Raw genomic sequence first — 15,502 nt, forward strand, 5'->3', positions numbered from 1 at the left:
CTGTCAATCCCTTCCACACAAAGAAGGCTCTTAAATTAAGTCCAAAACCATGCTCAACTGGTTTGCATGTACCAACTTCTGTATTAATAAAAGCCTAAACAACATGAAAACATGCGGTCGTGACTACATAGCATAGCTGAACTATCTGGCATTGTCTTATCCAATCACTACTACAAGTGTTTCATCTTAGATAACATAGTCTGCAGGTAACATCGATCTGTAACATTAAGAAAATATAAACACAGCAAACATTAAGTCATTAATAACGATCATCATAAGATGATGGTCGGCCCCGACTTGGGCGATCATATGGTCCCGGTCGCTCTCTGTAGCTTCCCTCATAACGTGCTGGACCACCACTCCCACCACTGCCATATCGATCACTTGCCCTTGCACTATCACGCTCATAACCCCTATCTTTTCCATATCCATTTGGTGCATATCGGTCCGAACCATAACGATCACCACCATATTGTTCACGACTGCCATAACGATCCCTACTATCAACTCCCCGGTCCCTATCACCATAACGACCACCACTATAACGGTCATCATAGCGGCTGTTGTAACGATCCCCTCCAAAACGGTCTCCACGACCACCACCACCATATCTAGGGCGAGATGAAAAGCGACCACCACCCCCACCCACAGTACACTCTCGGGCCCAATGTCCAGGACGACCACATTTGAAGCAATCAGATCGTCCTGGTGCTCTATCAACATAATCCCCTCTTGCAGAACCATAACCACCATAGCCATAGTCAGAATCTACCTCTGCCTTAGGTTGGGCTTTGTTGACAGAGATGTTCCTCCCATTTAATTCTCTTCCATGCAACTGCTCAATAGCATCTTCCATAGCTCGCAAATCAGCAAAGGTCACAAAGCCGAAGCCACGAGGCCGGCCCGTTTCTCTGTCCAACATCACCTGCATAAATAACCCTGATTTTAGTAGAATATATAAAGATAAGGCATTATTAATTAAACATAACACAAATAGAAAACAAATATTATGTGAACATACAACCATTAGCAAAAGAGATACCTAGACCATTGCACTGGATGACAAACAAACAAGGTTAACCCAAAAGAGTTGAAAAAAGATTAATAAATTCAGATTGCATTCATATGATACAAAAATATTTTCTGATTAGTAAGTCTCTTGTATGAATTCTACTTTATTCAAGATATTTGAATTTCCTTTCCTGAAATTTCATAAGAATCTTTGTAATGCCACAATTCCGTGCTAAATTGCAGTAATTACAAAATCTAAACCAGCAATTCATTTAATTCTTCCACAAACAATATCAGTAACTTGTCAAACAAAGGCCTCTAGGTAGACCTGTGTGAATTTTTTATAAACCACTGAGATTTTCAATAACACAATCTAATCCACCACCACAGTAAATATGTATTGGATTGCAAAGCATAAAAATAATCTCAAAGGAATTAACATTTGTTGAAATACAAGCCATGTTTTCTATTATTCTTGATGCTTGCACTCATCAAAAGAATCCACTTATGTTTGGGTTCTGCATGGTAACAGTGTCCCAGAGCTGTCATAGTTCATAAGTTTTTATTCCAAATTTACTTGCATAAAATACAACAGAAAATGTAAAAGATAATCCTAATAACAAAAATACAGGGAAGAAGTAGAGTGATTAACAAATCTTTACAAATGCAATCCAAAGTCAAGGAAGCTGCTCGTGTATCCTTCTCATAGGGAGGGAACCATTCAAGGGAATCAACTACTTCATGTGTACTTTACAGTGCTTTAAGTAAAAAATTTGGAATAGAAGTGCAGGAAACTTATAAAAGTGTAAAATATTGTGAAAAAAAAATTGTATAAAATTCTATCAACTGCCAATATAATTCTACTGAAGAAATTAAGATATCAATTCATTAGGCTGTTCTAAATCTAATTACAAAAGAAAGCTGAAAAGAGAACATAAATCTCAAAAACCTGTAGTCTGAATCTATTGAAGAAACTTATATAATTTTTCGAAATAGGAGCTTAATATATGGTCAAAATGTTCCTGAAAAAAGGGCAAAAATCAAATAGAACAAAAAAATAGATTTACTTTCTTAAAATACTTTCACCAAACAGATAAGTATACCCATAGTTCAAGATATCACTATCCCAGCAACTTATCTCCGAGGGCAAAATAAATGATAATCAAAAATATCGGAGATAAGTCGGAAACTTCTCGGCAAAATATCAGGAACTTAAAATCTGTTTTTACAATCCTGATGGAACCTGCTTTCTCTTCTTTGCCCTCTCTCCTGTCCAAATCTGTTTTTCCAATAAAAAAATTCTGCTTTTCCGATATTTTACTGAGTTCTCTGTGATATTTTGTAACTTCTCTGCAATGACTTATCCGAGATAAGTTGACGTTACTGCACGGGAGCCAAAAAATATCATATTAAGTGAACTTATCTGAGATATTTTCAACTCTGAGTATACCTATGTGCAAAAGCTGCTTTCCTTAAGCCTTTTCCCCACTCCAGTTCTTTTCCTCTTTCATGTGGGATGAAGTTTCTTTTATTTTTATTACCAAGATATCTGCATTAACTACGACACTTGACCAGCAGACAAAAGTAAATTAAAATGACCAATTCCTAATGAACCTTTTAATGACTCGATCCTTTTTTCCTACAATCTGCCTCCTTAAATTCATGTAGAGATAAATCCCCTTCCCTAATTGAAATCTCTATCCCCAAGCATCACACATCCCTGGGACAGTGGGACGGCAAGGGAAACAAGTAATGCATGTTTCTTAGGATGACCTTCAATGATTTCTAAAACCAAATACTAGTGCCAAAAAACTTCAAAAAAGAATGTGTGCAGCCCAGAAGCCTTCTCGCACCCTTTTAAGCAAACTCTACAAATACCCTTAACCCAATCGCAAGATACAACACCCTCACTTTCCTAACAGTCACCACCATACCAAACACAGGTATTGATACAGTTCAGTGGAAATGACCGAGGTATGAACAGAACAGGTTTGAAAGGGGCAAGAAACTGTTATCCTGCAATTCTGCTGCATTTTGTTAGCAAGCCAATGCGTACGGATGCATTCGAAAAAAAAAAAAATTTTAAATTTTTGGGAGCATGATTTGATTTTATATAGATTGAATTTTTTCCACTTTATTAAGTTAAACTGTTAAAAATGAATTCACAAATATCCTAACACAGGAGATGATTTAATTTTCCAACAGATTAAAAATGAACTCAGAATTTTGTATTGTTTGCAATATTTTTTAGATATTGAACAAATGTATTATTTGTGATGGTTTTACAATATTAAAGTTATGTCCTCTAGAAGTAGATTTAAATTTAAACATTTGATTATTATTTAAATGTTCTGAATATAGTATATAGTCATTTTTTTATACATAAAATGACAAATATTTAAATAAAATAAATAATAATTTTACATTTAAGGGCTTTTAAATAAATATAGATTTGATTTGCAATGATTTGATTTCAATTTTATATACTGAATTCAATTCAAAAAAACTTTATAAATTAAATATTTATAAAAAATTCTTGAATGTATAAATTTTAATTTTAATTAGAATTTTGATTTAAAATAAATTGTATTCTATTTTGAATTGTAAAATTGTTACTTCGGATTCAATTGTTTAGCTTTTGAGTGAAACTCAAAGACCCATGTTTCACGAGTGTACACGAAACCCTATCTTCCATGGGAATGAATGGAACACATAGCACTCGTATCTAGGTGATACACACCGAGGGTGAATCACTCTTACTCTGAATTTTATTTTAATGATGATATAAACTTTGACTATTTGCACTTTGGAATAGGTAGGAATTATGTGTACATTATCAGAATCCAAAGTAATGAAAATATCTTTGAATAACTTAAAACAGTGTGTTATATATGTGGGGTTTTTTTAATAAATGTCCTATCTTGCCATATCAGCACCTGTGTCTGTGCAACTTTGATTTAAATCCATTTCCAAGAAACATACCTTGCCAAGTTCAATTTTGGTTTTTGCACCTGGAGAATAGGAAAGAATAAAGAAGATTTGCAATGACTTCCAGAATTGACAACAATCGTTTTCAACATTGCGGTGTACGACATTATCCCCATGGCTAAATTAGATGCTGTTATTTAAGTTTCTTTTCTTTTTTAATTTAGTTTGTTGAAGATCTTAGGTTTTAATTTTGTTTTCTTTTGTTTGCTGTCACAAATTTCTTCTAAAAACAATTGTTTTATCAAACCCTTTTGCATGCCCTTCAACCATCATTAATATGTCAAAAAGCCCAATCAAACCCATAAAACCCTCACAGCAATAAGTCAAACTTTGGACAATAATAAGTCCAAAACTTGGGGTAGTAAAAACTGTTCTCATCTAAGTTACTTGTTCAGGTTTGGGGATGGATTCAGGTTATATATATATATACTTACCCATGAACCCAAATGGAAATTTTTTTTGCCCGAACTCAAACCTGAATCCATTGATATTGATATTGTAGTGCCTACCCTACTTTACATTTTATTATTATTGCAGAACTCTTTTAGGCCAGTTTATGCTTGATGATTATTGAATAGCATTATTTTTCAGATTATCAAATATTGTTTCATATTCAAGTGATTTTATGATGAGACTACTTGATACAATTTATTTCTAGTATGCATGATTATACCTTGATGATGATTATTACAATGATTTCAATTATTTGATGATGATTAGATAGATGGATTATTATATGTGTTTTCTTATGGATACTTACCCCATACTGCATTTGTATGGTGTGTGTGTGTTTTTTTTTTATGTATGATGTTTCTGATGTGGTTAAGGAAGGGAGTTGTAGTCACCAACTAGTTGGAATCTACACGATGCACCACTTCCTACCATTGTTTGTTTAACTTAGAATATATGTGTTTGTACATGCATGGATTTTATGCAGATTGCAAGTATCAGGTATCGACTTCCCTGAATTGCCAAGATAAGCGTACCCTATCACAATATCTCAATGGTAAGAGAGGGGAGATAAATTCTTGAGTCCAAATCCTAAACCTTTAATCCAATTGTCCTAAAAAATTAGGACAAATATCTGAGATGATTACCCTTCCAAATGCATCATATGACGTAAATTTGTGATTATAACCCTAAGTTTGATCTTGTATGTGGTATTTTATGATGGGTTCTCGTATTTCGTCTTATAGGTCTTTGGTAATTTTTCTGTTAAGTCAAATTAAAAGATTAAATTAATGATTTAATTTAATGAAAATTATTATGATATTTTTAATATTTAATTATATTTAATTAATTAAATAAATGAATAATTTTAACAAGAAATTTATAGTTTAATTTTAGAGCATAATAATATTTATTTAATTTAATAATAATATATTTAGGAGATCATTTGTAAATAAATGCTAAATATTATTATTACTTAAGTTATAATAAATATTATATCAATTAACGCTTCGAAAATAAATTAAAGAGTGAAAAAGATATTAATTTATTAAAGAGTTTTAAAATTGTCATAAAGTATGCATGAAGTTCCAAAAAAGAAAATAGAGTTAAAAAGTTGTGATCAAGGAGTTCCTTCAGGTGATCACACAATCAGTGCCCCGAATTCAAGAGAGAACTCCTCATCAGCAACTAAGGGTCCCTTTTCCACGGATCGAGAATTTTGGAGAAGAAATTTTCAGAGAGAGGTTTTGAGAGAAGATTTCTCTTACAATCTTTGAGTGTGTGACTTTAGCATCAGAACCAGGTAGATTCTTGTGTTTTTTTCACCCAGTTAATTACGTTATTTAAATATTCTTGTCTTCTTCGAGACTATGAATTGATTATCTGAATTTCATTGTGACAAATCTTTCAATGTTGTATTTTGAAATTACTGGTATGCATGCAAGTTTATTCTGTATACGTGAAAGATTAAAATATCATTAGAACCCTCTTTCTATAGATTTAAAATTGAAAACTATATTGGGAAGGGTTTTGAACGGAATGGAAAATTTTAATTGAAAATTTGATTGGTTCGTTGTATTTTTCCTATCAAAGTATTGATAGAAATTCTATTAAAATATATATATATATAAAAGGGGAAAGTTAATTTTAGGTGGGGGGGCGATTGTTTTAATTTTATTTTTACAAAAATAAAAAATAAAAAAATATATATATACTATTAAATTTTGGTGGGGAGACGGGGCCACCAAACCCCCACCTCCCACCATTCCCCCAACGGCGGCAGCACAAGGGCTGTCGAAGGCCATTAAAGGCCACACGGCAAGCTTGCTGCCTTGAACAGCAAGTACACTTGTTGTCCCGGCAACAAGGTCGCTGCGATAGCAAGGCGGGCTTTTAAAAGATACGTCGATTATAAACTTTTTATATTTCTATTTTACAAAAATTTTATTATTATTTAATGTTAATTAATAATTTTATTAAATAGTTTTATTATTTATTAATTTAATTATTAATGAATTTTTATATAATTTTTTAAAATAGTTAATTTTAATTAATGAATTTATTAACAATTTTATTAATAATTAATAATTAATAAGATATTAATATAGTTGTCATTTTAATTAAAATAAAACTAGTTTAATTAAGTTTGATTAATGATGAATATTGTTTAATGGAGTTTTAAATTTATTTTATTATTATTAATAATATTAATTTTAATAAAACAGTAATTATTTTATTTGAAAATCAATAATTATTTTAATAATTTAATAAATAATTACCCTTAAATTCTCTTGGAATAATTGACTTATAATTAAATAAGGGTAATTGTGCATTTTATTTAAATATAAGAAATGGGTTAATTTGTAAAGGTAAACTGTGAAACTTGTCTACATGAAACATACATTGAAACGAAAACTTAACCTTATTGTTAACTCAACTATGTGTTTTCAAAATCAAACCAAACTATGAAACTACACTATTACTTATATGTTGTCTATGTTTTGGGTTTGCATTGACTAGAGTATTGACCAATTTTAGGACGTCTACAAGAGGCTTGGGAGTTTTGTGTTTGTGATATTATGATGATTTGCACTTGATCTTTTAAACTCAATCATGGTAATGTGTTTGGTATGCTCTATGATGAGTTTGGTTATATGATTCATTATTGCTTTCAATGTCCTTGTATGATTATGAGATAATTGGTATAACATATGTGTCTTGACCTTTGAGTCTTTGATCAGTATGTTTGGAATGCTTTCCAGTTCCTTGTAAAGAACTGATGGGTTATTGTGAATTATCTTTTGATGTTTTTCAATCACTTGTATAGGACTAAGGGAAATACTATGATTCTTTGCTTTGTGATTTTATGGGCTTAGGGTAGGTTATCTATATGTAATGTCGAAAAGTGGCTTGCAATGGAGGCCGAGGCCCAAAGTGGTTGCCAGGGTAACCCATTGTAAGTTGTTTAATAAGTGAAAACACTACACTAAATGAGAGTAAAATGAACCTAATAAGAGTCTTTGTATGTTCTCGCCCATGCTTCGAGTGCTAGTACAGACTAGGATGAGAGTAGAGAGAACGTTTCGTTGCAACCATGCATCGTTAGTATGCCTTGTCAATACAAAAGGATACTAGTGCCGCATAGAGTCACTAGGGGGTCGGGGTTAAGTTAGACTGCCAGGGTAACTCTAGCGTTGATTCATGTGATGACACTTGCCTGCTTACATAGTAGATTCCCTACGTGTCTTTGTTTGTCTCTGGGTTCAGTTGTCGATTTATCTTGGAACCTTTGAGTTAAATTACTTTTAGGGTTTCCTTGACATAGATATTACTTTTGATTTTGGGTTTGATATCATGTTTGGGACTTGAGACTATCTCCTCAGTGCAATGGGAGTGGACCTTTTTGGGTTACCAAGAGGTTGGGTGGTAGTGCTTTTTACTCTTACCATTGAGATTTGTCCATTGATGTTGTAGCTAGAGTTCCTTGTCTGCATTTCTTTTCATTCTATATTTGTGTATTATGATGGATGATTATATCTTTATGATGGATGATTTCACTTATTGTATTTTACTTTGTTTCATGGATTTGGAAGTGATGATGTAATCTATTTTTATAAATGTATATTCTTTCAAGTCTTTCATACCCTGTGACATGTACAGTGGATGATTGTGCATTTTGAATTGTATTGCCAAGTGGCATTCGGAACAAATGTATATTATTAAGTGGAATGGACTTGTAGTTGTACTTTCATATGGATGTTTTATTTATTTGACTTAGTATTATTTAAACTTAAATGTGATTCAACATCTTGGGCTCCTTAAGGAATGAAATCTATTATGTTTGCTTATCTATGATTGTATGTTATTACTTTCGCTACTTTATGATTGGCGTGTACGTTATTCTTTATTTCAAATAAAAAGTTGTTTGGAAAACTTAGTAAAACTTTAGCTTAATTCTTTTGGATCCCTTGGCAGGGCTATATATATACAAAAAAAAAAGGGAAACCTGAAGGCCCTCGTGGGTTCTCCATGGGTCCTCCCAAGTTGACCATGGGTCCGCTTGGGTTCACTGCGGGTCTGGGCAAGGTCCTTATTTTGGATTGTGGGTCTGCACTGGCGACTCGGACGTATCCACAGTCCAAAATGAGGACCCTACTCGAATCGCGGACCCGAGTAGACCAATCCAAAATAAGGACACTACTCGGACACAAGCAGACCCATAGTCCAAAATAAGGACCCTGCCTGGACCCACAGCACTCAAAGCCCAGACCTAGATCTAGGTGGCAAGGACTGAAACCGGTAACATAGGTTCTCATGTATGCAAAACTGAATTTAACAAGGATACAATAGGGTTACCATTTATTAGATGTGACTAAAACTATGAATATGGTTTGTGAAAAATTAACTTTGAAAGAATTGAAATGGCTAGGTAGGTCTTTGGCATGTGAAGAAAAATCTAGAGTTGTGCCTCTACAATCTATGATGGATTATACCAATGTGTTATGTATTTCTCAAAGGGATGTGTGAGGGGAGGATTCTAATAGAGTGACAAGGAAGACCATTACAAATAATGAAGCCATGGATGGTGAACATTGAATTCAAAAGCATGTGAGGTACAAATAATTTTGTAGCCAAAATTCTTTTAAACCCAATGCCATTAAGTTTAATGCAACATGTTCTCTGCCATTAAAGGAGATTTTTAAAAAGATGTAATCATTGTAGAACTAAGACTACATCCCTCCCTCAACAATGTTAAAAAACTTAACTTATTGACGAAGCACACAAGACAAGCATGGACTAGGATAGGTTGTTCCATTGTAAAGGGTGGGTGGAACTGTATACACATCAGCCACTATTACATATATTGTTATATGTTCAATCTCTCATACTCTCTTATAGCTAGCCTATTAATTACTCAAGTAAACACAAATCTAAAGTTGCACCACTACAATTTATGGCGCAATACACCAAAGAGTTATGTGTTTCTAAAAGGGATGTAAGAGGCGAGGATTCTAATAGAGTGAAGTCGAAGCCACTACAAATTATAATGCCATGGTTGTTGAATGTTGAGTTCATAAGCATGCAAGGATGCAAATAATTTTGGGGAAGAATTCTTTTTTAACCATGTCATTAAATTTCATGCAACATGTTCCATATTATTCAAAGGGATTTTTAACAAATGGATTGGATCCTTGTAGACTAAGACTTGCATCCCTCCCTCAACAATGTTCCAAAATTGAACTTATTGATGGAGCACACAAGACAAACATGGACTAGGATAGGTTGTCCCATTGTGAAGGATGGGTGGATCGATAATACACATTGGCCACTATTAAAATTTAGAACTAAGATTGCATCCCTCCCCCAACAAACAATGTTCAAAAATTGAACTTATTTGAGCACACAAGACAAACATGGACTAGGATAGGTTGTCCCTGTAAGGGGTGGATGGACCGATATTACACATAAGCCAATATTTAAATTTGTGTTATATGTTCAATCGTCTCATACACTTGAAGTTATTAATTGCTCAAGGTATTTCAAGGTTATAAAGATTATTTTGAGGGAGACCTTAAAGCACTATAGAAGGCTAAGCCTTACCCTTCGAGAGTTACGCAACTTGTGACCAAGTTGGCTCACGTTTGTAAATTAGTTAGTTGATGGTTTGAAAGCACTTATAAATATATATTTTTGGACACAGTTCATTAGTTTGATGGTTAAAACTTAAAGGCACTTGTAAATATATAATTTTGAGCATTGTGTGTTGTTCATGCTTTGAACAATACTTTAAGTAACTAGAGAAATCGATTGTGTGAAAGCTACAATAGTCAGTGCCAAAGACATAAAAATTACTTGAATCTAACCAACACACATCGTTTGCATTATTCAAACACTTTCTGAAGGGAAAAAAATTCTCAAGCTAGCGAACACTAAACTAGCTATCTAATTTTGTTTGAGAGGCTAATTGAGGTGTAGAAGGCTCTAAATTCAATAGTAATTTGTGGAAAGTGGATAATGTGGGCTGAAATAAATGTCACAAGAAGTTATCACAAAAGGTACTTGATAATGCTCATTGATCAAATATAAGGTAAGAAGTTTGATTTTAAAATACTTATAAATTCAATTTTAAATCTTTGATATATTCAAAAACCATTTGTACTTGTTTTTCATATGTTTGTATCGTCCCCTAAATGGAGCCAAGGGATTAATAAGGATAAAAAATGATTATTTTAATTAGTCATTATGGGATCACACCTTAAGTTCCTATTTTTCAGTCATAGAAGTGGCGTTGTGGGGCCACTATAAGTTATAAATAAATTTTCTTAGTGAATTATTCTTAGAGGGATTTCTAATAAATGGTAAACACAATGCTTAAGCTACCTAAAGTAAGGATTATGAAGCTTTTTCGAAGGAAAGTCTTTATAATAGGGCCTACGAGAAATTAAAAGAGATGGATTATGCTATTATGTTTTATCTCTTTAGCGCTTACCATGTTGGAAGTATAGCATCAGTCGAAGTGATATACTCATTACATTGGGTATTTGTATTCATGATTTATATGAACATTGTTTTATGTCTCATATTACTGACATACATACATACATACGTATATATATATATATATATATATATATATATATATATATATATGTGTGGCCACTATAAGTTATAAATAAATTTTCTTAGTGAATTATTCTTAGAGGGATTTCTAATAAATGGTAAACACAATGCTTAAGCTACCTAAAGTTAGGATTATGAAGCTTTTCGGAAGGAAAGTCTTTATAATGGGGCCTACGAGAAATTAAAAGAGATGGATTATGCTATTATGTTTTATCTCTTTAGCGCTTACCATGTTGGAAGTATAGCATCAGTCGAAGTGATATACTCATTACATTGGGTATTTGTATTCATGATTTATATGAACATTGTTTTATGTCTCATATTACTGACATACATACATACACATATATATATATATGAACATTGTTTTATGTCTCATATTACTGATATATATATATATATATATATTTTGTCTCATATTACTGACATACATACATACATACATACATACATATATATATATATATATATATATATATATATATATATATATTATTTTTATTTTTTATGTCTCCTATTATTGATGTGTGTGTGTGTGTGTGTGTGTGTGTGTGTGACTTACATAAGCTACGGGACATGACTTTGTTGTAGCCTCTATTGGATTGATTTTATTAAAGCTACCTCATTGATGATAAATAAATTGTCCTTAAGTATCTTATATATATAATATATATTATATATTATGCATTATATATCTTATATATAATAATATATATAATTTATGTAAATATAATATGTATTATATATTATGCATTATATATTATTATATAATAATATAATAATATTATATTATATTACATATATGGCTAATATATTAATATTATATATATGTTAAAGATGAGTTATACATATAGTTATTTATAAACTAAATGGTGATTAACTATAGAGACATGTCTCCTCTCATATTTATATGAGATCCAAATTTGCATTTGGAAATCATCAATTACAATGGCAATGATTATACATTTGCAAAAACGATCTTAGTTACTTTAACATGGGATCAAAGCCTATTGCAGATGTATAAAAGCCTAAAATAAAGGACAGTGACATTGATGAATGAGATTTTACGATTGAACAAGGCCCTTGTCTTTCTGGTGACTGTGCATGATTTCTACAATGTGCAATGCTCCATCTCTTCCCCCCACGCCATTCACATAGGTGGTGTTAGATGACGAGCTATATAGCTTGTTCAATTCTATTGACCTGGAGTTGGGTTATAACCTCCCAATGTTCTTTGTAAAAGAGTATATACTTTACTTACATTGACAGATAGAAAAACCATTGGTAGAGACTCAAACAATAAGACATATTGGTTTCAACGATAAAGAGACATTGTTCCATTTTATCAGACGAAATCAAAATATAGAATGGAATCCTTGCGTGGATAAAGACAAGTCTGCAAACTGTATGAATATTATAAGTTGACTAAGATTCATATTAAACATATCTTATTTGATACATGGCGACCAAATGGAACTAAGGTGCGACATAAAAATGCAACCCTTCTCATTTTGATCATGTTTTATATTTAGTTTGGCGCATGTGGAAAGAGACTATAGGATTGCTAAATGTGCACAACGACAGAACAAAATATTATCTCCCACGGACGGATGCGGCGATACACAATGAATATCATAGAAGACATTAATAAATGGATATGAGATTAATCTACTTTTATTTGACTCAATGAGAGGCGAAGAAAATTGCAAAAGCACTAATAAGAAAACAGTCTAGACAAATGCAAAAATCAAGGAATGGAAAGAACCCAATCAACGGTGGATATAAAATCATGAGCCATATCTTTTTTTTTTTGGAACCACCTAAGACCAACTTATAGTGCATCAATTTTTCATTTCAATACAGAGGAATTATGGAGGACAAAAGGACATGAAACACAATTGATATAAAACAAAGCAACATTCTAAGTACTTAGCATTCGAAGAAAGGACACCTAAACAGTCTATCAAGTCAAAGTGTTAGCCATTAGGAGCATAAAATCAAGAGGTTGAAAGAGTCCACAGGAAGGAACATACTCATACGGAGGTGGGAGGTTATCTTCTATCATTATCATCACAGCGAACAAATAATATTAAAATCTGCAATTTGGCTGGTTCAAAATTAATAAACATTATATTCAAATTAGAATGGTAGAATCTACAATGAATATAAATTAAAATTTATACACCTTCACCCTTAGTGTATACCTTGGGATGTGGGATTATCCTCGAGGAGAAAGAAGGGAAAATTGATTTCTACACTGATGATAGGCATTAAAAGAAATTTGATAGCAATAGAAATGACATGGAAGAAGTTGGAGAGACATCACATGACAGGTATCTCAGCTCGAAATAAATAACCTTGGTGCTCTAGATATGACTACTACAAACCAACTACAAAACAGTGAGCGATTGGGAATTTGAATGGTAAGAAAAAAAATGAATATGCACTGTGAATTATCATTCATCATACATGATTGAATAGAATGACGTTGACAATAAGCATTGACAAGGAAATTAAAAGGGACCGAAATGCATATGATATATTGTCAAAAGTGATAAATCACCCAATTGAAGTAGATAACACGTCCTAAATGAGATAAGGAGGTAAGTATTTGTCTATTCCTTGTGAATGTTCATATAAGTGAATATTGATTGCGAAATGGTTAGGGAGTATATTTTATAACGAGGAAATAATATATTGAAAGCATACATTAAAATATGTACATATTGAATATAATGTATATATTTAAATATTTAGTTGTATATATTTAAATATTTAGTTGATCTATATTATGATGTATATATAATTAGATCATTATGATTTCTCATTTTATAAATGTTAAATCATTTTATCATGATTGTAGATTATTGAATTCTATACAAAAATATAAACATACAATTGAAAACTATATGTGAATCATTATAATAATGCTCGAAATCTATTTATGTTGTTAGTAACATGCGTGAGTTAAACTACTAACAATATTATTTGTATTATTATTTGTATTATAAGAGTTATGTGCCTTGATCTCTTCTTCCGAGAATGTTATTGTAGGAAAAAGAGGGAGATTAAGATTCAAAAGGGATTCTGACTCATCCGTCAGAGGAAGCATATAGAGGATATGGTTTTGTCTACCGTCAATCATACCGATCATATTAATTCAGAGAGAGTAAACCAATGTTGTGATGGAATCTTCAATGATCAATAAATAATAACAGTCAAGAGGATTGTAATTCATGCAACTATGTGAATGGGCCTACCCCTTGTGTACATCATAAGAAAGTTCTGACTTTAATTAAACTATCTACAAGTCTCTCTTTGATAAACGAAGCTTGACGTATGAGTTGTAAAGTCATTCTAAGTGGCACAATCATACTTAATCAAGATATTGACGTATTGTGAATGAGGTTGTGTTAATTTGTACTATTAAGCTTAATGAATGTTTGGAGCTTCAATGGATGAAAAGAGCAAGTTGGAACTTAGAAAGAAGTCGTCAAATTTGATGTGATGTAAAAGTGCTCAATGATATAAGAGTGAGGATTTTACATTGTGGGGGGAAATAATAGGCAATGTTTCATTCCCACTTGAACCATCCTTAGAAAAGGAGATTATTCATGACCCTCATGGGCAGATAAGTACTTGTATCCTTTACATTTATCTATTCATTTATTTGCAGTTCTATACATACTATAAGGGTTATTTGCTTTGACCTTTTCTTTTATGTTTGAGGATATTCTTACAGGAAAAGATTGGTACTTCACATATGCTACCAAATATTGTGTAGACTATATCTAATGATAGAAGTTCCAAAAACCCTGTTGATTGAAAACATCTTTGATGATTAAGATTATGAGATTCTTCTACATTAAGAGGAAGTATGACAATTCCTTGAAGGCAATGCTAGAGCTTAGAAGATTGATACTCAAAGGGAGTCTAGAAATACATGTGGGTGACTGCATGATGTTAATGGGCCTGCTCTTATGTATATCATGAGGGAGTGTTGAATTTGACAAGCATACTTCGGTAAAGAGAGTTTTTGAGAAAGTAACAAGAGGACCTGACTTCCTAGGATCGATGTTCAGAGGGAGAAATTTTTGAGATGCAATCCTTTGTGGATAATATCTTCTCTATGACGAGAAGTTCTAAGAGAAATTATTTATAATGTGCTCTCCTCTATGAGAGAGAAATATAAGGTGAAAACCCTTTGTACTACCCTATGACTAGGTTCATGGTAGTTACTATTTCACATATGATATGTAATGAAAGGTGACAATCTTTCATTGACATATATATAGATAAGGTGACCATTATAAGATGATGATCTTGTAAATGGTAGACATGTTATCATGGTTCTTTGGGTCGGATTTTGCCGGACACAATGATAACGAACAAACAGAAGGTAATCTTTGTAAGATGACGATCTAGCAAATGA

General features: G+C 32.3%; 2 protein-coding genes across 2 annotated transcripts in view; one reads left to right on the top strand and one right to left on the bottom strand.

Moving 5' to 3' along the window:
- LOC149573108 (uncharacterized) overlaps positions 1 to 123 on the top strand; it is a 1,327-nt gene extending 1,204 nt beyond the window's left edge. Inside the window, exon 3 of the mRNA XM_089815909.1 lies at positions 94 to 123. Within this exon, the coding sequence (XP_089672035.1) occupies positions 94 to 123 (30 nt within the window). The remainder of the gene's footprint in view (positions 1 to 93) is intronic.
- The window catches only part of LOC149573109 (glycine-rich RNA-binding protein RZ1C-like), a 30,206-nt gene continuing 14,704 nt past the window's right edge, over positions 1 to 15,502 (bottom strand). Inside the window, exon 2 of the mRNA XM_089814288.1 lies at positions 1 to 925. Within this exon, the coding sequence (XP_089670414.1) occupies positions 260 to 925 (666 nt within the window). The 3' untranslated portion in view covers positions 1 to 259. The remainder of the gene's footprint in view (positions 926 to 15,502) is intronic.

This window comes from Cupressus sempervirens, chromosome 2 (genome assembly GCF_028749045.1).
Source record: "Cupressus sempervirens isolate cs-2001-9-10 chromosome 2, ASM2874904v1, whole genome shotgun sequence".
Classification (NCBI taxonomy): domain Eukaryota; kingdom Viridiplantae; phylum Streptophyta; class Pinopsida; order Cupressales; family Cupressaceae; genus Cupressus; species Cupressus sempervirens.